Source organism: Pygocentrus nattereri, chromosome 14 (assembly GCF_015220715.1).
Source record: "Pygocentrus nattereri isolate fPygNat1 chromosome 14, fPygNat1.pri, whole genome shotgun sequence".
Lineage (NCBI taxonomy): Eukaryota > Metazoa > Chordata > Actinopteri > Characiformes > Serrasalmidae > Pygocentrus > Pygocentrus nattereri.
The window spans coordinates 10,612,242-10,636,829 of NC_051224.1; the positions used below are offsets into that span (position 1 = coordinate 10,612,242).

A 24,588-nucleotide genomic window follows, 5' to 3' on the forward strand; every position below is an offset into this window, starting at 1 on the left:
TCGAGCCAATACATCTAATATTTATCATTTTGAGATGCTTGTAATAATACTACCAGCATTCAACTTATTTCTAAATATTTTAGTCGTTTCAAGTCATTGTATTTCTCATTCTATTAGCACACAGTGGTGCTCAATTCAAAATCTGTTCTAACAGAAAAAGACAGCTTTACTAAATGAAACCTAAAACGAGCCCCAAAAATCTAAAAACATATACTTATAACAGTCCAAAAATGAGTAATAATAGATATATTGACAACTTTAAGACGATTTTCTCTCGCCAGGATAGCGTGCTTACAGTGCGCTATGGAAGCAGTTAGCAGGATGCTATCCTTTAGATTTACTACTCAGTCTAAGCAGCTGGAAACAACACCCTAACTATATGCATCAGTGACACATCCGACATTATCTTAAACCTTCTCTTAACATCTGCACAGCCTTTTTCTTCAGAAGGTGCTGTTTCAGAGAGAACAGGAGCTTTCCTCAGCACTGACCCTAAAGGCACCTGAGGGCGATGAGGTGGCGTTTCCCTCACGCTCCTTTCATCTGCGTTGTTTTAAAGGAAAAAAAGAGACTCTCTTGGATTCTTGGATGGGGAAAATACACGGAGCTGAAAAACGAGGGGGAGAGCTGCGAGCTGTGATTGGCTAGTCAGTCAGATGCGACGTGTCTGCGGAAGAGACGGAGAGATACAGCGCTGCTGAAGCCAGGGAACTTTTTTTTAATAATGGCACTGCGCATGCGCGTCCGTCAGCACGTTGCACTCCGCTGTGACTACAGTGTGGTCAGCATCTTCTTCTATGGGTTAACTATGCATTTTGTTAGTTTTTTAATAAAATGTGTTTCTCTGACTTAATGTCTTTCGTGGTGTTTTTTTTTTTGTGTGTGTGTCTAATTTCGCCGCATCTCTGTCGTTTTTCATAGTTTGGAAGCAGCAGTTCTCATAACAGGCCTGCATTTCAGCCACGTAGCCTCGTCACAGCCTCGCCACTGAAATGAGCGCAGTTCAGAAATGCCTAATTACAGACAGACGTCTGCGGGAAACGCTCGTTGAAGAAATAATGTGCAATGAAAAGTGGATGAAACGGAAGCAGAACACTGCAAAACGTGCAACGAGACATGCATCTGCTTCAAATGTTAAACGTGTACTGGAGTTGGAGTTTGCCAGCATCTCTTTCATTTTGGATGAACATGAAATGCCCAAAAGGACCTATTCTCACCCGAAATAAATAAACAGATACAATAAATAAATAAATAAATAAAAGCTCACAAGCTCACGTAAGGCCAATTTCTCGGACATGGATTAAGCCAAATCCTATTGTAATGCCAGTGGAATTTTACCATTACAAACCATATTTAGTCTATCTTAGTCTGGAAAACTGGCTCTTACAGTGATTCGTAGCAGCTTGCATCAAATGTCGTTTCAGAATTACAGCAGGGAAAACCTTTAAATGTAGTACTCATGAAAGCAGCCTTCACGGTGGTGAGAGCAATGTACCCATCATCCAGCGCGAATAAACCCAAAACAATTTCAAGCTATATCACATATGAATGAATCCACGGATGCGAAACACTTTGAATTACCCAGCAAATTAAGGTCAGTAACCCAAATGGAGGATTGACGCCTCAAAACGTGCCCTTCTATTAGTCTCTGCAGTACAGCAGGAGTGTTAAACCCATAAGATGAGAGATGCAGGCCTGCCTGGCGGAGCCCAGCTAAAGCCATGGCACGCTGTCCAGATGAACCGAAGGAGCGTTTTTGGCTTGCTTAACCCTCACCTTTTCTTTAAAAGATCAAGTTTCTTTAGATGCTGGGGTGAAGCAGAAAAAAGTTCCTGAGACAGCCCCTCCGTCTGCTGAAGGAGGGAAGGAGGGACCTTTTTTTCTTGTATTAAATGGGAACATGCCTGAGCTCTCTGGTGTGCCCGGCACCTCCCCAAACCTTTGGAGTATAAAAGCGTGGGGAAAAAGTTCGTTTAGGCAGTAGGGAGTTTCTGCTGGGGTCTGGACTGGAGTCAGTGAAGACCGGACCCTACTGTGTATGATTGGAGTCTAAAAAAGAACTTCCCTCGCCTCAAAGAGTCTACATGTCTAATATTTAGACATGTTCAGCTTTGTGGATATTCGGCTGGCGCTGTTGCTCAGCGCAACAGTGCTTTTGGCAAGGGGGCAAGGCGAGGATGACCGTAAGTATCTCTTCGGCTTCTCTTGATAGTTTAGCTCTTTTTCTCGGTTGATGAGGAAAGAGTGAGTGGCAGTGATCAGGCTGCAAAGGGCAGAGAAGCACCAGTGGGAGCTGTTTTATCCAGGCCAGCAGGGCTGTTCAGTGTGCTTGGTCGTTTTCTCTCTGTGGACTTTTCCCCCCAAATTTCCTCCGTTCATTTGAACGTGAGAATAGAAGCAGCTCCAGCTGGAGCTGCACGAGATCCACTGAGCCTTGGCTTGCATGCATGCATGGAGACAAGTTGGCACAGGTTTGGAGACGCGTCCACCCTCCCCTCTCCACCATCTCCTCCTCCCCCATGCGCTAGTGATGCCCTGGGGCTATGCTTAAACAGCTGCAAAGTTATGGACAAACAGAGAGGCAGAAGTCTGAAAAGTGGAAAAGATGAAAGTGGCAGAGCACACCCAGCTGAAGGGTTTGCTTTTCAAACGCCTTTTCAGTGTTGATTTAGACATTATTGTTCCTTGCGTGGCAAAGAGAAGGTCATAAAACAGCTGAGTTAGCTGAAACGACCAGTCTGAGGTTCGTTCTTCCAGTTTAAGCTAAGAAAATGTTACACTCGTGGTGTAAAGTGAGAGGTTTTTGAGGTTTTCTCATGGAAAAATGGATGATCTCATCTTTGGACCAGAGTATGGAGCATCTCACGGTAGCCTTCTGAATGTGGAGTTATATTCAGATCATCAGACCTGACCGTCATTTTGTTTACTTAAAGGGAAAAATGACTGAAAAACGACCCAAAAGCTTAAAGAAACTGAGTTCACATTAGTCAAGTTAGACAGTTGTGACTTGCCTACCCCTTTGAACAGCAGCATCGCGGTCCAAGAGCGCCCCCACGTGCTCATAGTGGGGACGGCCCGTGTTGGCAGCCGCTCCAAAGCCCCCACCCCGCCTCTGGAGCTTTTATGATAATGTAAAACACATGTGGACTTTGCAGACTTTCCACTAAGGGAAACCGTATGTCGTTGCCAAGCCGACAGTTTTCTGTTATTTCGTGATAGACAGTGAACCCCGAAAGACGTAGAGATTTTTTCTGAGCCTTAATCCTCGCTTGAGGAGAAACACATCGTACAGCGCCACCTAGAGTTACGCAAGCGTCGTTACAGCAGCTGGAGGCCATGGATTTCCGCTGCTTTCTGTTTTTGACCTTAAACTTTTATATCGAGCAAACGCGGACTGCTACAAAGACGACAGCACACGATATACTAATAATAGTGTAATGTAATAACATAATTATAATGCAATATGACGAAAGTTCGATAATTGGGCTCTTTTTCTTTTTGCTTGTCATGGCCTACGCTTTTGGATAAATAAGGAAAAAAAAAATTATTAAATCATTATTATTATTATTAGTATTATTATTATTATTATGTTCTCAATGTCAGGCCTAACACCATTAATAATAATAATACCAATAGCAATACAAATAATAACACTAGTGCTAACACAAAACAATAAATTCACCTCTATAGACATTATTATTTAAATAAATAAATATTTTGTTAACTACTTATGTGAGCGTCATATCTTTTATCTGTATTATGAAAAAAGAATAAATCTAAAATATAGATAAGTTCGTATGACAGCAAATTAAAATAGCGTCCCGTGACGTCATCGTGCTGTATTATTCTCTGTGTTGATCTGTGTCCTCAGGCACAGGCAGCAGCTGCACGTTGGACGGCCAGGTCTACAATGACAGGGACGTGTGGAAACCGGAGCCCTGCCAGATCTGTGTGTGCGACAGCGGCACGGTCATGTGCGATGAGGTGATCTGCGAGGACACCAGTGACTGCGCCAACCCGATCATTCCCCCTGATGAGTGCTGTCCCATCTGCCCCGACGACGGTACGCCGCCCGTCTCTAAAGCCCCGCCCACTCCGGTACCGTGGGAAGCGTTTGCGTTCGGGGAAGCTCAGGGACCGCGCGCGCTTTAATGCTTGGCCTCATCATTGTGGGTTTTGAAGGGAAATAAAATAGATGGGAGATTAACAGCGACTCCCCCTCGTGGATTTCAGATTTGATCATCGCTCTTCTGAAGTTTCCGTCTTTCTCTGGATTAAACGTTACCAATGTCAAATCAGAGCTCGCGCAGTTCTACCTGTAGGCTTGACCTCTTGGCCTTTGGCCCACTTAGTAAACCAGGAGGCCAGATCCAGGTTACAGGGTCACCTGCTGTCCTCTGTTGAATCAGCAAATATCATAGGCTTGGCAGTCTTATATCATTTGGAAATGTTTCATTTACTTTTATTCATCTATTATATTTTTCTATGATTTTAATTTTTACATTTTCTTCATTTTGTAGAATACCAAGAACCCAGAGTTGAGGTAATTGTTTATTGTTTTCTCATTTATACCACCATATTGATCATTTTCTGTTTATTTACCAACACGTTTATTTTTTTGCTTATAATTACTTAACTAGTGAGTTAATTAGTGTTTTTCCATTGCCATTATCTTCATATACAGGTCAGATTATTGTGAAATCAGGTTGCCTTAACCATTAATTTAAAATAATAAGCAATATTTTAATAACATTTAATTAATTAAATGTTGAGAATGGGTTGAACCACATTCTAATGTAGCTCTTTCTTTCTTTACTTTACTGTTTTATAGGGGCCCAAGGGTATGCCTGGTGAGAAGGGTGACAGGGTAGGTTTATCTTTCCATGATTGCATCTTTCCATGACTCTCATTCCATAAAGTTGCATGGTTTCCTGCTCTGAGGGCCAAGAAAGAGTATTTTGTTGCTATCGTATTTTTACTGTGAAACTCTAGGGTAGTTCATGTGTTTAGGCTACTGATGCCAAGAGGCCTTAAATTTAGCCATCTAGCTGCATTTTAACTGACAATACCACCAACAGCATTGGCCTACCTCTGTAATATTATATTAACTGTAACACAGCTTGATCAATAATGTATAATAAAACAACATGATTTGTACTGAACATATTTAATTCACATATTGTTTTGGTAAATGATCTAAAACTGTAAGAGTTTTGTTATGTATGGATTATAGAACTGAAGGAATACTGTTGAAAGACCTTAGACCACCTGCATGTTTAGCTATTCTGAAGGAATTGTTACTAATGTGGATCCTACAGATTAATGTCTTCATGGCCATGTAAGGTTAAGAGGTTTCCTTAATTTACACATAAACATCATTAGATCTGCCTTTGTAGGTTTAACAGGCCAGCTTCCCTTTTCTCACACACTCACTTTTTTTTTTCTTCCTCAAACAGGGTCCTGCTGGTCCTCCCGGCAACGATGGCATTCCCGGACAGCCTGGACTTCCTGGGCCCCCAGGCCCCCCTGGACCCCCTGGCCTTGGCGGAGTAAGTAACTTACTCTGGAGAAAGAAAAAAATCAAACACACAACACAGACTGAGAAGCAGTTTCTCTAGCCCTTAGGGCCAGTGCATACCACAAGGCCTTACTGCTAACTCACTGATCTGGACTCAGTGATGTGGCTCCAAGAGAGCCATAGGGTAGCATTTATACTATATATAACAAGGGAGCTCTTCCAAAGAATCTCAGGTTAGAGTGCAAATGCATTTCAGCACCTTTGGAGTGGACAGCATCCTGAGATTCCTTAATAAACCACAGATAGGCTATACCTGGCACCAAGAACCTCTAGGACAAATTCTAGAATACAAAACTTCTGTATCCATGTGGTCCTTGAGACTTACTTTCTTGATTCATTAGTAATCATGGTAGAATAGGTCATATCACACATTTCTGATGTTTCACACAGTTCGGAGGATCCCTATTCATCTCTCTAATACAAAAATAACTCTGCATTTTACTCTCTCCACAGAACTTTTCTCCTCAGATGTCTGGAGGTTTTGATGAGAAGTCTGGTGGCATGCCCATCCCTGGCCCCATGGTAAGGACACACAATTGCTGCCAGTTTCATACATTGCTTCTCCTTAATAAATGTGGACTTCACTTGTACTTCTTCTGCTCTTCTTCTGCATATAAATCCACAATTAGCTTAGAAGAACACTCTATCAGACATTATCTGGTGAACTGAATCAGGTGTGTTAAAGCAAGAATCTAGAACATTGCAATGTTGTGGCCTTCTGCTGTGGTCTAGACCCCTCCCTCCATCTAGACACCACTAGTCTAGACCTATTAAATTTTATGTTCCAACATATTATAGGCCCTTTAGCCTCTTCTGCAGGCTACAACTACTTGTCCCTAATCTACCATACATATAGGTTTAGACTATAAAAGATTACCTGATTGTAGTTTTGATGCCAACTCACTGAATTCAGTATTATTTCAAGTACTACAGGGTTGCAACATGATATGATACAATTAAGAGTAACTTGACAACCCATTGTCTGATGAAGCATAGATAGAGAACTCATTGCTTTTTCTCTACTTTGTCTTACAGGGACCAATGGGCCCCCGTGGTCCCCCTGGACCGGCTGGCATTCCCGTATGTATTCTCCACCTTTGTTATTTGTCTGACTTGTTGGTTAAAAAGCACAATTTAAATTGTAGCTCTTCTTAAATGCAAGATGTTTGTGCTGAGCAGTAATGCACTGCACAAAGACACTTCTACACTACTGAGTAGACAGTTACCCTTTGTAGACTTTACAGTTTGTGTTTTTGTTTCTCTCCTGTAGGGACCCCAAGGTTTCACTGGCCCCCCTGGTGAGCCCGGTGAGGCTGGTGCTCCTGTAAGTCTGAACCCATCACCAATATGCACAAAACATAAACAAATGCTGTGATTGCAGTGCAGAGGTTAATGTCTCCAGAGCCTGGAAAAACTGTTAAAGCACTGTTGGGCTCATAAAGGTGCTTAAAAAATTATCTATTTTAATTACTCCCACCAATTTCTTTTAATTATTTCTGCTTAATATTTTGCATGCACAATTTAACTGGGGTTAACAAGGGTAACTAAAGGTCAAAAGGTCAGCAGATTTCTGAGTGCTGGACTGAATGTCTCTGCACTAAAGCAATGCATGACATATAATGTTAAAGCTATGGTGATTTTGAACTAATAATATTGATATACATTTTTATCACTTTTAACATCATTTTGGTGAAATTTTACTCTTCTAGAGCATCATAGCAATGGGTTCAGCATGTTTTCGAACGTCTAACCTGTGGTCTCCTGCTTGGTTTTTGTAGGGTCCTATGGGTCCCCGTGGTGCAGCTGGTCCTCCAGGAAAGAACGGAGAAGATGTGAGTAGCGCAGTCTTGAACTTGAACTTTGTATTTCCGTTAAAACACCACAAAAATAATTAATTTCACAAAGATCTTCATGAAATGTAAGCATCCTAGACCACCTGCTCTTTTCAGCTTTTACAGTTCAAGTTTCTGACCACTTCTACTTTGCTCACATGCTTGTTAACTTTCAAAATGTGGGCGAACATAAAATATAGGTAGCAGTTAAGTTATTATTATTTGCACCTTTCACACTATCACAGCCAGTCTGAGTTGTTAGTATAAAATATATTTTTCTTTATGGTAGTGTAAATTATACATGGCTCCATTCCTCTACTGAAGATTATGAGTTTCTTCTGTTTTTCTGTTTTCTTTCTCTAATGCTTTCTTTCTTTATCTCTCTTTCTGTAGGGTGAGTCTGGCAAGCCTGGTCGCCCCGGTGAGCGTGGACCTCCCGGTCCTCAGGTGAGAGTGCATGCATTTATAACCTTCTACCAGCCCTTAGTATTACACAGTGAAATGACAACAGTTCCAAACAGCCTCTTTAGAATGATGCTGTAGGAGAACCACTTTTGGTTCCCTAAAGAACATTACAGTAGATATTTTTTAATAAAGTCTAGGCCAAGAACCACTTAGCAACGTTTATTTTTAAGTACATATCTTTCAAAAATAAATCCTTTTCCTCATCTTTTGCTTTCTCTTTCTCTTTTATACAGGGTGCTCGTGGATTCCCCGGAACCCCTGGACTTCCTGGCATCAAGGGACACAGAGTGAGTGATCATGCCAATGGAGAAGCCACATCTACAGCCTGGTGGATGTCAGCATCAGTCAAGTCATCCTAAATCTCTCATTTCATCTTCTCTTTCTTAGGGCTTCAGCGGTCTAGATGGTGCTAAGGGAGACGGTGGTCCTGCTGGTCCCAAGGTTGGTGCCTCTTTAATGAATTTGCTCAAATTTGCTCATACTTGCATTATAAAATGCATTATAAAATTGCATTTGGCATCATACAGTGCTTTATAATTTCCTGATTTTGTCTCATAGGGAGAGCCTGGTGCAGCTGGAGAGAATGGAACTCCTGGAGCTATGGTGAGTGTCACCAGTATCCCTAAACATTGTCCTTAAAATCTTAGATGCCATAAAGCATTGACTATAAATGCAAGAAGACAGAAGAAGATTCTCCACCTGACCTCCTCTCCATATCTGATTCCTTTTTCCAGGGTCCTCGTGGTCTTCCTGGTGAGAGAGGCCGTGCTGGTCCCCCTGGTGCTGCTGTAAGTAACTGTACACCACTTGAATTTACCCCATCTCATATATACTCATAGGTACACAAGGTTTTCTTTTGCATCACTCTCTCAATAAGGACAATAAGGGTTGTTTGGAGCGATACCGTAGAAGAACCACTTCTAAGACTTCTAGTCTTTTTCCATAAAACCATATATTTAAGCCAAGAACCATTTAGGAACCCTGGATTTTTAAGGGTGAGCTGACTCCAGAGAAAGTTTAGTTTAGAAAAGTTAAGTTTAGAAAGTTTAGAATCTAAATGTATTTGTTTCAGTACTGAATTCTTAAATTAGAATCAGTTTCTCTAAGAAAGAGAACTCAATAGTGCCAAGATGTCAGATGGACTTGTAGAGTTAGAAGACGGACAGATAGACCTCTTTGAGAAAACCACCCTAATTCTTGACTTGTCGCAATAATAGATGTTTGTTTTGTTGATACCAAAACAGAAACAATCAAATGCTGCTTCAGCCTGTCAACAGCTGCAAATATACTGCTGACATATTTGCTTATTGATTAATTATCTGATATTGGTTAATGTTGTTTCACCACTATGGCTCTAAACCTTGGTTCTGATCTGTTTCTACAGGGTGCTCGTGGTAACGATGGTGCTGCTGGTGCCGCTGGTCCTCCTGTAAGTAGCCACTTTCAGATTATACTACATTGTACACTAAATTAAATTATCAATATGAGGCTGAACATGTTTTTGTTCCATTTAGGGCCCAACTGGTCCTGCTGGTCCTCCTGGATTCCCTGGTGGCCCTGGAGCTAAGGTAAGCGTTCCCCATTATTGTAAGCAATTTTGACACAGAAACACCACAGAAACTTGTAGATCATGCTATGCTTTATAGAGCAAACCTTTTTAACTATATATTATAAACTTGCCAGATGGCACTGTAATTGAGTTCAGCTACTGGGCCCATTGATTCATTCTTATTGGTTACAATAAATCTCAGCAGTCCACCAAAAGCCGTCCTGGTTTTTGTTTATTTTGAAAGAAAACTTCTGGAAGGAGTATTGAGTTAATGGGGTAAAGCTTGTATTAGTTAAGATCATTTGAGGTCAGTTAGAGATATGTACCTTTGTTTTATGGAGCACCTGCTTTAGGTTCACACAATAGATTTGATCCATGTCTTTAGCACTTGGTCATGCAATGGTCATTTCTGCTTCAGTGAAGACCAACTTAAACTTATAGGCTGGAACTTCAGACTTTTTCTCTGTTGCTTTCAGGGAGAGGTTGGCGCTCAGGGAACTCGTGGAGCTGAGGGACCCCAGGGAGCTCGTGGTGAGCCTGGTAACCCCGGACCTGCTGGCCCTGCTGGACCTGCTGTGAGTGGATTCTCTTGAGTCTGTAACTTTTTATAAAATATATGTTTCATAGGGAAGCTGGAGTATTACGTCAATTCCATTTCAGTCCATTCACCACTTTTCTTGTGTTCTAGGGTAACAATGGTGCTGATGGTGCTCCTGGCCTTAAGGGTGCCCCTGTAAGTGGATATTTCTTAGAAGTCTTCATTTAATTTTGCAGTTCAGTGCAGGTTTTTGACAGTATATTACTAGACTTCACATCTAATCACGTCTAATCATTAATTTAAACAGCAAAGATGTTGCACTCAATCTCTGCTGCCCTCTACAGGGTGCTTCTGGAATTGCTGGTGCTCCTGGCTTCCCTGGACCTCGTGGTCCTCCTGGAGCTGCTGGAACTCCTGGTGCCCCTGGTCCCAAGGGTAACACTGTAAGTATATGTTTATTTAAATAGAACAGTAAATGCCCATTTTTTCAAGAATTTATGAGCTGAAAAAAAAATTATGCACAGACTGTGATAGTGGTTTGTCTATCTGGACAGCTATTATGTCCTTCAAAGGATATTAAAACGTTCTGTTTCCTGTGTGATAGGGTGAGGCTGGTGCCCCTGGAGCCAAGGGAGAGGCTGGTGTCAAGGGAGAGTCTGTAAGTACATCATATTTAGCAAAGAAGTTGAATGAGTATGGGTACTTCTTTACATTTACTCTATCAATACTGCACAGTTGTTATATTTACATTATGATACAGTAAACCAGAGACCAGTCACATTAGCAGAACACACCATGACATGTTTTATTAAATATGCAATTTTTTGAGAACATCAAGAAGTTATTGAATAATCAGTAATATGCCATAATTATTTATTTACCTTTTTTGAAAACTATTAATATCCTGGATATTAATTTTATTATAGCTTAATTCTTGGTGTTATGCAGCCATCTCAAATGTTATAGAACCATTTATAGTCTACAAAATCTGCTTGAATCAGAAATGATCTACAGCGTCTACTACTTTTGTGAAAAGCATCTATCTACGCTGTTAGGTGATTCAACTGGCACTTTGTCTGACTGTCTCTGTTTTTTATGATTACCTAGGGTGCACCTGGAGTTCAGGGACCCCCTGGACCCCCTGGTGAGGAGGGCAAGAGAGGAGCACGTGGTGAGCCCGGTGCTGCTGGTGTCCGTGGACCCGCTGGCGAGCGTGTATGTACCCCTCTGACTGTTTGAATATTACCTTCACATTCACCACCTGCTCTTCTGAGTAATTCAGTGTTGTATGTCACACCTATAGTGCTTAGAGTTATAAATAACTGATCTGATTCTTTAGGAAATTTGAAATGTTTTTCTTTGAATTTTTTGGCTTGGAAAAAGGCTGAACATTAGCGCATACTTTATTAAATACTATTATAAACATAAATATACACTCAGATTGATGCATCACAATGCATCAATACATTTTACATTGCTAGTACTAACCTAGGAGATCAACATGTAGGAGTGATAAAGAATGAAGGATGCCTTGCGAATGTTTAACAGAGCCCACAGTACACAACTGAGCTTAAGCACTGAAACACCAGACTTGATACACCATTACTTCTCTCTATAGGGTGCTCCTGGTGCTCGTGGTTTCCCTGGTGCTGATGGAGCTGCTGGCCCCAGAGTGAGTCTATAATATTTTACATTTTGTAGTATTGCTAATTACAGGCAGAACATTATTAAAAGTACTGTCTCTTTAGCCCACTATGCTTAAGCCAATCCTCATCAATTCTTTGTTCTCTCCTTTACAATAGGGTGCCCCTGGTGAGCGTGGAGGCCCTGGAGTTGTTGGAGCTAAGGGTGCCACTGGTGAGCCTGGCCGCAACGGCGAGCCTGGTATGCCTGGATCAAAGGTAAGAGTTCTTCTGTTTCCTTTCTTCCCCTCATGTAACAGAACAAGAAAAGATAGAGTGGAAAATGCCAAAGAATGCCACCATTGCAACATCAGGTGGCACATTCAAGATGGCTGACAGAAAAATAATTATGCAAGGAAGTTACTTTCAGCCATTTAATAGCAGTTATCAAATCTGTTATCTGTTATCATCAAAATTAGGTGAGCTGTCACGGAGCTAGATCTTCATTATCTTAAACATTGCTTATTTCTCTTTACTATATATATACATATATAAAACATTTTTATGTAGTGACTTTTGTGGCTAGCTCAGATTTGGTTTGGCCTTTCTACTAATTATAGATTTTGGTTACACATGCTTTTTAATTACAGTACATATGAATTTAATCATACACTGCCTTCTTCCCTTTTCCATTTAGGGTATGACTGGTAGCCCTGGTAGCCCTGGACCTGATGGAAAGACTGGCCCTGCTGTAAGTATCCATCACCATCACAAGTCTGTTATGACTTGACATTAACAATGTACTGTCCCATTATTACACTACAAATGTACCTCATTTACTCAGCTTTTAATCCAGCTTCAGTGTCATACCTCATTTTCCATATAAAGCAACATTTGACACATATTAAACAGAAAAACAACCTCTGCATAATAGCACTAGTCTGAGCATGACGTCAGCTGAATGGATAACATAATGAGAGCAGATCTGTTGTTTACAGGCAACAGAGAGTGCTAGAATGCATAGAAATACAGATCCTCACAGACATGCATTAGTCACCATAGTCTCATAAAGGAGCAACACACTGAATGTCTCTACTCATGGCAGGGAGCTCCTGGACAAGATGGCCGCCCCGGACCCCCAGGCCCTGGTGGAGCCAGAGGTCAGCCTGGTGTTATGGGATTCCCCGGACCAAAGGGTGCTGCTGTGAGTGTGCTATCCTTATCTTTTTACTCTGATCCAATGAAAAACAAATCTGAGATATGTACTTTGGGATTAAAATTTTAAATGACTAATTTTGGGAATGTACAAAATGATCAGTAATATGGCACCAAGTTATTAAAGCTTTATAAATGATGAATAATTTGCAAGTGGCCTCTGATTACTGTAACATCTGTATAATTTAATATCTGTTAACTGTGTCAAAGATTTTCTTGAATCTAATGAGGAGGACAGAGGGCCTTTGTTAATGAATGGGAAAACAAATGCATCCAAACAAAAGCTGACAACAAGCTCTTTAACTCTGCAGGGTGAGGCTGGCAAACCCGGTGAGAGAGGTGTGATGGGTGCTATTGGTGTTCCTGTAAGTATCTACATCTTCCTCTTTCTACAACGTAGAAAAAAACACTTCTGCAATTAGCTTTAAGGGTTTATTTTCTCTTTCTCAAAATGTGCTTTTCTATGTATGCAGGGTGCTCCTGGTAAAGATGGTGATGTTGGTGCACCTGGTGCTCCTGGCCCCGCTGTAAGTACTTTTAATATCTGACAATACTCCCAATATTTTATCCCTTGTCATTTTCCAGTTGCCAGTTTGTAGGTACATCTACCTTGCAGCTACATTCACTGGTCATTTTATCAGGTACATCTACCTTGTAGGTGCACTTGGCAGGCACAAAGTTAATGACTGTAGCCCATCAAAATTGATCAGTCCTCCACTACTCCATTCATCAGTGCAAAGAAGCACCACAGGACCACTGCTGACCAGCTGTGTTGCTGGGATTTTGAACAAGAGTCACTACTGGGTTTAGAAAAGTCCATCACTTAAAAGTATCCAACCAACATTGATCCTGTGGTCAGAAACTGATCACTAATGAAGGGCTACAGGATGACTAACACAAATTGTGCATGGTAAAGGACATAAGAAGTGCTATAATCTCTAACTGTACACCTACAAAGTAAGCTGGAGGGTGCAGGGTCGCCGGAACCATGGGGCGAAGAGGGCATTTGACCCATTACTTTTCAAAGTACTGGGGCCATGACCCACCAGTTTCTGACTAACTTCAGATCCCTTACATCATTAAGAAATTAAACTACATAGATCTTCGACCAATACATATGAATAGAGTGTTAAAACCTATTAGCAGACCCAATCAGGATCTCCATTTCAGCTTGGAGGCTTGACATTTCCCAAACACTAAAGCCTTCATAAGTTTGTGTTCAGCGAAAGCAGTTGCAGCTCACTCATCTTGTAAAATATTTTACTGCAATACACAAACGTAATACACAGTCAGAGTTTACGTGGTTTATGTAGAGCATATTTTTGTCCATGCATCAATGTTCACATTTGAATAACAACAAACTGATCAACAAACTAATCATAAAGAAGGAGATATCAACTGTCACTTACTTTTGCTATTGTGATACACTTTTATTATTATCTTGAATTGGTGTGGATTACTTCCACTATTCCAGTTAATTGATTTAACATGTAACTTTGATTGCTTTGTACACCTTCTGGCTATGACGAAACCATGATATTCCTTCTTTTGTTTACAGGGACCTTCTGGTGAGAGAGGTGAGCAGGGACCTGCTGGTCCTCCTGGATTCCAGGTGAGCTCATAATTCTCTCGAAAAAAAGACCTCATTTTAGGTGGTCCCTAAGATCAGTGCTCTCATAACTTTGCATTTCCTCTCCGTAACAGGGTCTGCCTGGACCTCAGGGTGCTACTGGTGAGCCTGGAAAGTCTGGTGAGCAGGTAAGATAGTCCAGTTGATAAGCATCAATGCACTAGCCAGGATCAGAAGTTGAGGTTAGTGTACTTCAATGGATGGCTGTTGATACAGTAATGATCATCTCTGTTGCAGGGTGTGCCTGGTGAAGCTGGAGCTCCTGGAGTTGCCGGATCCAGAGTAAGTATTCACTTATTCATAGCCTTGCAGGTTGTAAGGATTCTACTTGACAAATGCACAGACCTTCACTAGTTCCAAAACTAATGGCCTCTTTTTATCTCTCTTTTCTGTGCAGGGTGACAGAGGATTCCCTGGTGAGCGTGGAGCCCCTGGAGCTGCTGGTCCCGCTGGCCCTCGTGGTTCTCCTGGTGCTGCTGGTAATGATGGTGCCAAGGTGAGTGTCACCTGTCATACTTGGGTGTCACACAAATGTGTGTTAGGTTTAGTTGCCAATCTACAATATTTATCATAGCATTAGGCTGGACTGATGTAAGGAAAGTCCCTCTAAATTGATGCTATGCTTGCTAGGATAATGCTATATCACACTACTAGGATAGGATTTGGTAACCTAAGCTATTCCAAGACAGCATGCAAAGGGACACTGTTTTCTTTTCAGGTATTAGTTATTAAAATAAAACAAATACGATCTGTATCGATCTTGCATTGTTAGTCACTTATTTCTGGTATGACTGTTGCCAAAGCACAATAATAATAATAATCTTTTCATTTTTCATTACTTCTCTTTCTACACATACAGGGTGAGACTGGTGCTGCAGGTGCCCCTGGTGCTCAGGGTCCTCCTGGTCTTCAGGGTATGCCTGGTGAGCGTGGTGCTGCTGGTCTGCCAGGTCTCAAGGGTGACAGAGTGAGTGCCACCACAACTGTGTTTTCATAGCACACATCAAACGATTAAATAACTTCATTAACAAGCAATAATTTGATCAAGTCAATTTCCCCAATCACTGGTTGCTGGTGGGAGATCTTGTGCTATTGATTTTAGACATCCTGACTATTGAGATTATTTTATATTCTGTATAATTAGATTAATTGGTCCACTTGATTGTAATGTCAGTAGGCATGACCCTCATATGACTCATATGCACAGGACATGATGATTACCTCAAAATAATTTGGTGATTACAATGATATGCAATTGAAAACCCTAACAGAAATCCTTAAAAGATCCTTATATCATGTATGAAATTGGAAGGAATGGTGTGTAGGTAAAATCAAGCAGATTTTCATGTGGCCAAGAGCACTGCAGTACTTGGACATATTTTTAAAGGCAGGAATGAAATGCTTCCTCAAAAAAGAGCAAGATGGCCACCAAGTTTGCCCATAAATATTTTGGAGGTCTAACTCTTTTTTAGAAGTTAACAACATTGAAGATTCAATCAGAACTGACACTGTTAGTAATGAAATGCAGAACTGATTTGCAAATTTGTTAGGCTGATAGTAAGGCATGTCTCTGAAAAATGTTGCCTCTCATTTGAAGGTGTACTGTAATACCTGCGTATTATATAATATTTTAATCAACATGGTATAGGGAAACTTATCAAGCATGCCACCTCTCAGTGCACTACACTGACATGCAATGTATTTTTTATTGACTAATGGCTCTAAATCACATCTTGCCAATTGCACAATTAAATTACAAAAACTAATTTGATTTTAATACCAATGCCAAATTTAGTATCACAACGCTCAATACCAAATGCCACTATTGTAAAAAGGTAAAAACACTGATCGTTGTCTGAACAAATGTTTATTGAATTGAATATTAGTGAAAAATATTCAAATTTCTAGAGTCTGATTAAGTCTATTTTTCATTTATTTATCCAATGTTTTTCATCAGCACAACGCTACAAAACCTAAGCTGTGACGTATCATCCTCTACAGACATCCTCTTGACTGGAATCTGGCATATCAGTGTAGCATGTAGCAGAGATAAACTTGATTCTTTAATCCTTATTTTGCAATAAGAAAACTAATGTCACATTGTCTGTCTTCTCAGGGTGACCAAGGCGCAAAGGGTGCTGACGGTGCCGCTGGTAAGGATGGCATCCGTGGTATGACTGGACCCATTGGACCTCCTGGACCAGCTGGTGCTCAGGGTGACAAGGTTAGTCTCTCTTAAACTTTATATCTGAAATCATTGATCACAGAATCAGTTGACCTTTTTGGGGCTAACTGTATTGGCTCTATTTTTACCAAGGGAGAGCCTGGTGCTGGTGGACCTGTTGGACCTACTGGTGCTCGTGGACCCCCTGTGAGTACTTGTCTCTTTCCTGGATAACATTTAGCACACACATTTTGCATCAAACCCCGCCACTGTTTCTTCTCAATAAGCACGTCTCTTTGAATACTAGCTTAATTAAACATGAAATTATTTTGATGATAAAAATAATGATCATGTATCATCTGCAAAACATACCTTTTACAGAGCTGCACAATATAGACAAAAATACCCTTTTGCAGTTATATCCCTACAAGTGCTAGTTGATATGCCTTACTATACAATAATACAGAATTAACCTTTGATGTAACAAAGCTAGAGATTGTAATATTTTTAGTAAATTTATTCACGTGTTAGATAATATGAATGTGAATTAATCACCTTAGTTCCCTTAAGTGACTTTAATCTCCACTCCCAGGGTGAGCGTGGTGAGACTGGTGCCCCTGGACCTGCCGGATTTGCTGGACCACCTGTGAGTGCCTACATAACTTTACAATCAACCTAAATTTACACACTATCCTCATTATATAATGTAAGGTTTCAGACATTTCAATGAAACCAAACCTGACAGGTAATTCAAATATATGTAGAAAATTATACCAACAAATGTACCAATTGCACCAATTTTTCAAATAAATGTCATTTATTGTCTTTGGCCTACCTGAAGCAACCGTTAATAGTTCATAATATACAACAAGTGAGTTTGTCAAAAGACTGGCTGACCATGTCTCTGTTCCTTACATAGGGTGCTGATGGCCAGCCTGGTGCTAAGGGAGAGCCTGGCGATACTGGTGCTAAGGGTGATGCTGGTGCCCCTGGAGCTGCTGGAGCTACTGGTGCCCCTGGACCTCAGGTAAAGACACATCCAAACCGGTCTTGCATAAAGCATAAATGCATTGAACATCTAGCTGTTCGTAGCAATACGATGAAAGCAATACATTCACTTCATGACTTGTTGTCATTACATGCTTATAAATGTATCAGAAAATATTAGCATTATGGATACATTTTCCCCTAAATATTTTTGTCACTAAGCTATTATTTGACAAAACTGTTGCAACTACAAACCTGAAGCTGAATATCCACAACAAATTTACGATGCAACAATGCTCCACTACAGGGCCCTGTTGGTGCTACTGGACCCAAGGGTGCCCGTGGTGCTGCTGGACCTCCTGTGAGTATCACACATACATTTTTAGATTTCTTGAATGGTACTAGACCTTTAAATCTACAGAAAAGTAATCACATTCTGTTGTTTCAAGATTAATATCCTGTTTTGACCAATCAATCTCTCTACCGCTTCTGTTAAGGGTGCTACTGGTTTCCCTGGTGCTGCTGGCAGAGTTGGACCTCCTGGCCCTGCTGTAAGTTCTTCAGTGCAGCTCACAATAAAAACTCTGTAACCAACTACGGTTATTTGGACAGTTTACATAACACTAAAAGAACCTTTGATTATTACTGGATGAACACTTAAATGCTGTTCCACCTCTGCTCTGTCCCTCACAGGGTAACTCTGGTCCCCCTGGACCTCCCGGACCCTCTGGAAAGGAAGGCCCCAAGGGTAACCGTGGCGAGACTGGATCTCCTGGTCGCCCTGGTGAGATTGGTGCCGCTGGTCCTCCTGGCCCCTCTGGTGAGAAGGGAACTCCTGGTGCTGAGGGTGCCCCCGTAAGTCTTTCATACTATCTGTAAATAGGATCTCCTCAAACACAGGAATTGTCAAATGACAAGTCATCTTCATCATTTGCTGTCCTTTGCAGGGACCTTCTGGTATCCCCGGACCTCAAGGTATTGCTGGACAGCGTGGTATTGTTGGTCTTCCTGGACAGAGAGGCGAGCGTGGTTTCCCCGGTCTCCCTGGCTCATCTGTGAGTGTTCTGAGTGACTGAAAACTCTCTAATCACAGCCTTAGTATCTCCAGTCAGTGGAACAGAATTCTATACAGGCATGACAAATTTAGACCGTAGATATCCTTTTAAGATGCTAAACTTTAGCAAACATTGGTTCTCGTGCTTCTTGATATATTGAATATGCTAGGGAATTGCTCAATTCATTAACCTCATCAAATGCTGTCCTCTGCTAGGGAGAGCCTGGCAAGCAGGGACCTGGTGGCCCCAGTGGCGAGCGTGGACCTCCTGGCCCCATGGGACCCCCTGGACTGGCTGGACCTCCTGGTGAGCCTGGTCGTGAGGTGAGTACATTTACCTGTACACTCATACTTGTTGCACACCTCTTACAAGGACATAAATAACTTTATATTATTATTTAGCATTATAGCAAATTCTCTTAGTAGCCTATCTTGAGGTTTGATATCATCCGAAAACACAGGACAAAGTAAACTATTAAACATTTTGTCTCCTAGGGTACTCCTGGTAATGAGGGTGCTGCTGGCCGTGATGGTGCTGTTGGCCCCAAGGTGAGGTGAACTCATCCTGTTGTCATTATTATTGTACATTAATCACTCAGCCACCAGCCTCTTTCAAGTTTGGCCTCAAATGATGCCCCAAAAACTGTGCTTTCTCTGTCATTGTCCTTGACCTCAGTTGACAAAGTTCTCTGTTTGCCTTCTATAGGGTGACCGTGGTGAGACTGGTGCTTCTGGTGCTCCTGGTGCTCCTGGACCCCCTGGTGCTCCTGGACCCATTGGCCCTGCTGGAAAGACTGGTGACCGTGGAGAGGCTGTGAGTGGTCATTTCACAGTTGAAGCAAATCTAGTTCCACTGCAACTATTCTTAAAAAAATACCCTCTTCAATCAATATATGATGGAAAATCAGTGTCTCAATGACTTTTCACAGCAATGTCCATCTCTCCACTCTTTCAGGGTCCCGCTGGTCCTGCCGGTGCTTCTGGCCCAGCTGGTCCCCGTGGCCCTGCTGTAAGTTCATACTGTATTCGTTCCATTGTTACCACACACCTATTAATGCCCATAACAAAATCAAGCCATGGAGGATCTAAGACTTTTGCGAACACAGATTGTGCATGGGAAAAAAAAATGTATAGGGTGCATTGTTGCCAAATTATTATTGACAACAATCAACAAGAGCCACCACAAGGTTATTTGAACAATGACACATACACTTGTAGATTAAACCTTATTTACTTTGTCAAGAAACAGTTGTCGTAAATCTCTGTATTGGTGGAACCAGGCAAAAAATGAACACATGAACACCTTGGCCAATCAATGTCATCCCTTAGAAATATAAGTTAGCTTTTAGACTGACCATATATCCCTCTAAACAGGGACCTGCTGGAGCCCGTGGAGACAAGGGTGAGACCGGAGAGGCTGGAGAGAGAGGCATGAAGGGACACAGAGGATTCACTGGAATGCAGGGACCCCCTGGACCTCCTGTAAGTGACTTCCCATTTGCTTGATGGATAAATGCATCACATGTCTCATATGCAGCCATCTCTACAGCAGTATATAAAACATGTGTTATGTTTATTTTAACACAATGTGATCATTAATCCATAAATGCAAAGACATTCCTGTGGTCCTTGCTACATGATTATGCCATCCAGTAGATTACAAAGTCACACATAATTTAGGACAGTACACATGGGTTGGCTGTGGATGAGCTTCAAATGAAAATGTTTCATATGATTTGATTATGCTCCATTATAGGGACCTTCCGGAGAGTCTGGACCTGCTGGAGCTTCTGGCCCCGCTGGACCTAGAGTGAGTATTTTCTTTTTTAAACTTATTTACAGTAAAGAGTGTATTTACCGCAATTCCAAGAAATTGTACTGATTCTCTCTCGTCATCAACTACTTTGAAATACTGAATTGGGATATGTGACTATGTTGATATACTTTTTCACCCCAATTTGTATAATAACAGGGACCTGCCGGATCTGCTGGTTCCCCTGGTAAGGATGGAATTAGCGGACTTCCTGGACCCATTGGACCCCCTGGACCCCGTGGTCGCACTGGTGAAATTGGACCTGCTGTGAGATACCCTTTCTTTTCTCTCAATTCCATAGTGTTGAAAGCATATATTACACACATACTTCACACCTCTACTTCCATCACCCTTTGGTTTAGGGACCTCCTGGACCTCCCGGACCCCCTGGACCTCCCGGACCCTCTGGTGGTGGATTTGACATTGGCTTCATTGCCCAGCCCCAGGAGAAGGCCCCTGATCCCTTCCGTCACTTCCGTGCTGATGATGCCAATGTGATGCGCGACCGTGACCTGGAGGTTGATACCACCCTCAAGTCTCTGAGCCAGCAGATTGAGAGCATCCGCAGCCCTGATGGCACCAAGAAGAACCCTGCCCGCACTTGCCGTGACCTGAAGATGTGCCATCCTGACTGGAAGAGCGGTACGTAAAAAAAGAGACTTTTGCATGGTATGACAAAAATTTGCCACTTTGGAACCTACCAGATTAAGTCAGTTTATAAAAAAAATTAACCCTGCAGTTACTCAGGTATTTTATCAGGTATTTTAACTTATACACAAAACAGGCGAGTACTGGATTGACCCTGACCAGGGCTGCAACCAGGACGCCATCAAGGTCTACTGTAACATGGAGACTGGTGAGACCTGCGTATACCCAGCACAGGCTGAAATTCCCAAGAAGAACTGGTACACAAGCAAGAACATCAAGGAGAAGAAGCATGTCTGGTTCGGAGAGGCCATGACCGATGGCTTCCAGGTGAGGGCCCTCTTCTTGTCTTTACTGACAGAAAGTATTATCCATTAGTCACATGCTGAATGCGTTTTCTCACTCTTATTATGTCTCTCCACTTCCCTTTTCAGTTCGAATATGGTGGTGAGGAGTCCAAGGCCGAGGATGTCAACATCCAACTCACCTTCCTGCGTCTCATGTCAACTGAGGCCTCCCAGAACATTACATACCACTGCAAGAACAGCATTGCCTACATGGACCAGGCCACAGGAAATCTTAAGAAGGCTCTGCTGCTCCAAGGCTCCAACGAGATTGAGATCAGAGCAGAGGGCAACAGCCGCTTCACATACAGCGTCACTGAGGATGGCTGCACGGTGAGTCATAAAACCTCTCTTACTGGAACTTATAGCAAAAGGTCATTTAAATTGTTTCATAATATAAAATTATATTCACAACAACAGATAATTTTAACACAGACAGCAATTAGTCCACTGGATTGGCATACAATTCAAGTAGACAAGAGAAATTAGAAATTCTAATATCCAGTTTAGAATTAGACCTGTTATTTTCTTTCAAAAAACAAGATTAGATTTTTTTTGTTGCATTTTCAGTTACTGATACTGGTTTTGTTTTTTTGTTTTTTTCCTGCAGTCGCACACTGGTGCATGGGGCAAGACAGTCATTGACTACAAAACAACGAAAACATCTCGTCTGCCTATTATTGACATCGCTCCTATGGACGTTGGTGCACCCAATCAGGAATTTGGCATTGAAGTTGGCCCAGTCTGCTTCTTGTAAAAAAGAAATCTGGACTTGAAATTGTTTGTGTGTTGTGTGTGTGTTTTTTCTAGCAGTCATCTCTCTAAAATCCTTTCTATGCATTAAAAAAAGCCCTAGACTTCGATTTGGCTGTCCGAATGGTCCGCTTGCTTAGACCTACGCTTCAGAAGACAGTGGTTGTGTGTTATCAAGCTTTTTTTGGGACCACTATTTTACCACCACCCACACCGAGGACACTTTAGAAGACACATTTGTTTCACTGGCAACAAGAAAATAATATATACCTGTAAAGTGTAAAATCCCCCTGGAGATTAAAACAGAACGGAAAAAACATCAAAGATACAGGTGACTTTTTTACCACTGCGGAAGGACAATGAAAAGAAAACCAAATGCTTTGTACCATGTTCAGGTGTTAAATAAATCTGTAAAATGATATTTAAGTGTCTTTGTGTTCTACCCATCAGAACAAGTCATTGTTCCTTTCGAGCGTCACAGAAAGAACAGAACTAATAAGAGACAGGGCTTCGACTTCATTGTGATATCTTATGGCTACCTCAGAAAAGAAACCTACATTACCCAGTGTTGACCAACACCAGGTTAGGATTTTACATGGCAGAAGTATGGTTAAACCAGCAAGTAACAACTGCAAAAGGTGCTATTTCATGAGGTCCTGTTAGTGGGGTGTGTTAGAGTTGTGCTTTTTTTAAAAAAAAGTAATGTATTGTTTGTCACTCTTGCTCACAGGGCCTTTGGTGCTAACAATCATATTGTCTTGCTGTCCAGTTGTAACAAATGCCTCTCTTGCTAAAGTGTTCTGCTGCAGTCTATGCAGCAGGGTTTCGATTAGGGAACAGCAATACAGCGCTGATGCACATAGTCCTTTCGAAGGGTAGAAATAAGCAGGTGGAGTCTGTTTTTTTTCCCCTAACACCTTTTGACACTTTTTGGTTGTTGTCTTTTGGTTTGTTTACCAAGTTCCCCTCATGTTGTCCAGTGGTTACTTGCAGTCCCCCCTTTTCTTCCCCTTTTGTATTCGGATCTGTTGTTTTTGTTTTTGTTTTGTTTTGTTTCGAAAGGGTTTTCAAAATAAAAAAAAAAAGAAAAAAGAATAGCAAGAGAAATAGAGAATCCCAAAAACTAGTGAGAGAAGCAGACACACAAATAGGGGGGGTTAAAACAAGAGGATCTGTACCTATTTTGTATATGTATAATAATTTGAGATGTTTTTAATTATTTTGAATGCTGAAATAAAGCATGTTAAGTGGTCGACCTTATGTTTGTCAGAAGTGATCTTGACTCATCCCTGATTGCCCAATGGACTTGAATGAAGCACAGCTTGCACCTGTTACAGTTGTTGTGACTGAAAGGAAGATTAAAGAAAGTATCAGAAATGGCTGTCTTATAATTGTACTTTTTTGTTGGTCCAAAAAATACTCTAAATTCGAGTTTGGCCTTCCTTCACTGAGCAGTACTCGTACAGCAGCTAAGTTTAAGAATGGTTTTAAGGTCAATTTAAAACTGAGTTGAGCTCAGGCTCTGCTACTGTGAACCCTGCTAAACCAAGGCGAATTAGCATACCTGCATCAGCTCCGGGCTGCTGCTCCTTCTGCTGCTGCTGCTGCTTCAAATCCGGTCGCAAATAATCCAAAACCCAGGCTAGCTACCTGCTAATCCAGTCCGTCGATGGAACACACTGAGCTAAATCCTCATTCTCGGATTAAACCGCTGCGTAAAACAACTATGAAGAGGGACTCCTATCGAATTCATATTAGCACATGAAGACCACGCTTAAATCCAGTCAGGAAACTCCGACCAGGCAAAAATCCACCATTTGTCCAGTGCCTTTAAAACTTTTGGTTCTAGAAGGGATGATGTGTCTCTCTCTGCGCCCTCTCGAATGATATGACCCTGCTGGTGGAGCGGAGTGAAGTTGGTACTGGTTTTGCTTGACACAAGGAAGCCATTGTGTGGCTAGGTATGTGAAGGCTTCCCTAGTGGGGGCTACCTGAAACTGAAACGCGACCCATTCCCTTACTTTCATTCATTCAGTAACACTGGGTGTTAGGGAGCTTCGCTGCAAACTTAGACCAGTGTTCTGCTTTTCATTGCGGTGAAGAGAAACGTATGTGGGCTGTGGGCTCTCATTCTAGGTCTCTACTCAGGACTTTATTAACAGAATCTAGCTCCTAGAGTCGGTTTAAAGGGTAATTCAGAGTGTGTTGATGTCAAATGCTTCGTTGTAGAGAAACGTCTTCTGGATTTGAACGTGCAATATTGATGCTAAAATAGCTGTAAATCTGGAAAGAAAAAAAAACCCCACAAGTTTTCTTTAGGAACCAGCTATGCCCTGCATATGCATATACAATATATGGCTAAAATATGTGAACACCCCTCCTAATTGTTGAGTTTAGGT

The 24,588-nt window shown here is 41.6% G+C and overlaps 1 protein-coding gene across 2 annotated transcripts; it reads left to right on the top strand.

Moving 5' to 3' along the window:
- Window positions 1–1,966: 1,966 nt before the first annotated feature.
- Window positions 1,967–23,562, top strand: col1a1a (collagen, type I, alpha 1a). 2 transcript variants are annotated; one of them, XM_017685185.2, is made up of 51 exons: window positions 1,967–2,183; window positions 3,872–4,063; window positions 4,521–4,543; window positions 4,832–4,867; window positions 5,457–5,549; window positions 6,032–6,100; window positions 6,614–6,658; window positions 6,849–6,902; window positions 7,357–7,410; window positions 7,804–7,857; window positions 8,109–8,162; window positions 8,263–8,316; window positions 8,434–8,478; window positions 8,610–8,663; window positions 9,260–9,304; window positions 9,390–9,443; window positions 9,901–9,999; window positions 10,113–10,157; window positions 10,307–10,405; window positions 10,567–10,620; window positions 11,070–11,177; window positions 11,581–11,634; window positions 11,765–11,863; window positions 12,282–12,335; window positions 12,690–12,788; window positions 13,111–13,164; window positions 13,273–13,326; window positions 14,358–14,411; window positions 14,504–14,557; window positions 14,667–14,711; window positions 14,827–14,925; window positions 15,289–15,396; window positions 16,546–16,653; window positions 16,747–16,800; window positions 17,186–17,239; window positions 17,513–17,620; window positions 17,888–17,941; window positions 18,078–18,131; window positions 18,274–18,435; window positions 18,528–18,635; window positions 18,851–18,958; window positions 19,130–19,183; window positions 19,341–19,448; window positions 19,590–19,643; window positions 20,009–20,116; window positions 20,391–20,444; window positions 20,607–20,714; window positions 20,810–21,089; window positions 21,232–21,422; window positions 21,527–21,769; window positions 22,047–23,562. In XM_017685185.2, exons 1-51 carry the CDS (start codon window positions 2,102–2,104, stop codon window positions 22,191–22,193), a joined length of 4,344 nt encoding a protein of 1,447 aa, XP_017540674.2. In that variant the 5' UTR covers window positions 1,967–2,101; the 3' UTR covers window positions 22,194–23,562. The 2 variants fall into 2 exon arrangements, with proteins under 2 accessions (XP_017540674.2, XP_017540680.2); XM_017685191.2 differs by lacking the exon at window positions 3,872–4,063.
- The last annotated feature ends 1,026 nt before the right edge of the window (window positions 23,563–24,588 follow it).

Coding starts and splice junctions, on each gene's coding strand:
- col1a1a (XM_017685185.2), top strand. CDS start 2,102: ATGTTCAGCTTTGTGGATATTCGGCTGGCGCTGTTGCTCAGCGCAACA. Junction 6,101..6,613: donor TGCCCATCCCTGGCCCCATG/GTAAGGACACAC, acceptor TTTGTCTTACAG/GGACCAATGGGCCCCCGTGG. Junction 14,412..14,503: donor CTGGTCCTCCTGGATTCCAG/GTGAGCTCATAA, acceptor TCTCCGTAACAG/GGTCTGCCTGGACCTCAGGG.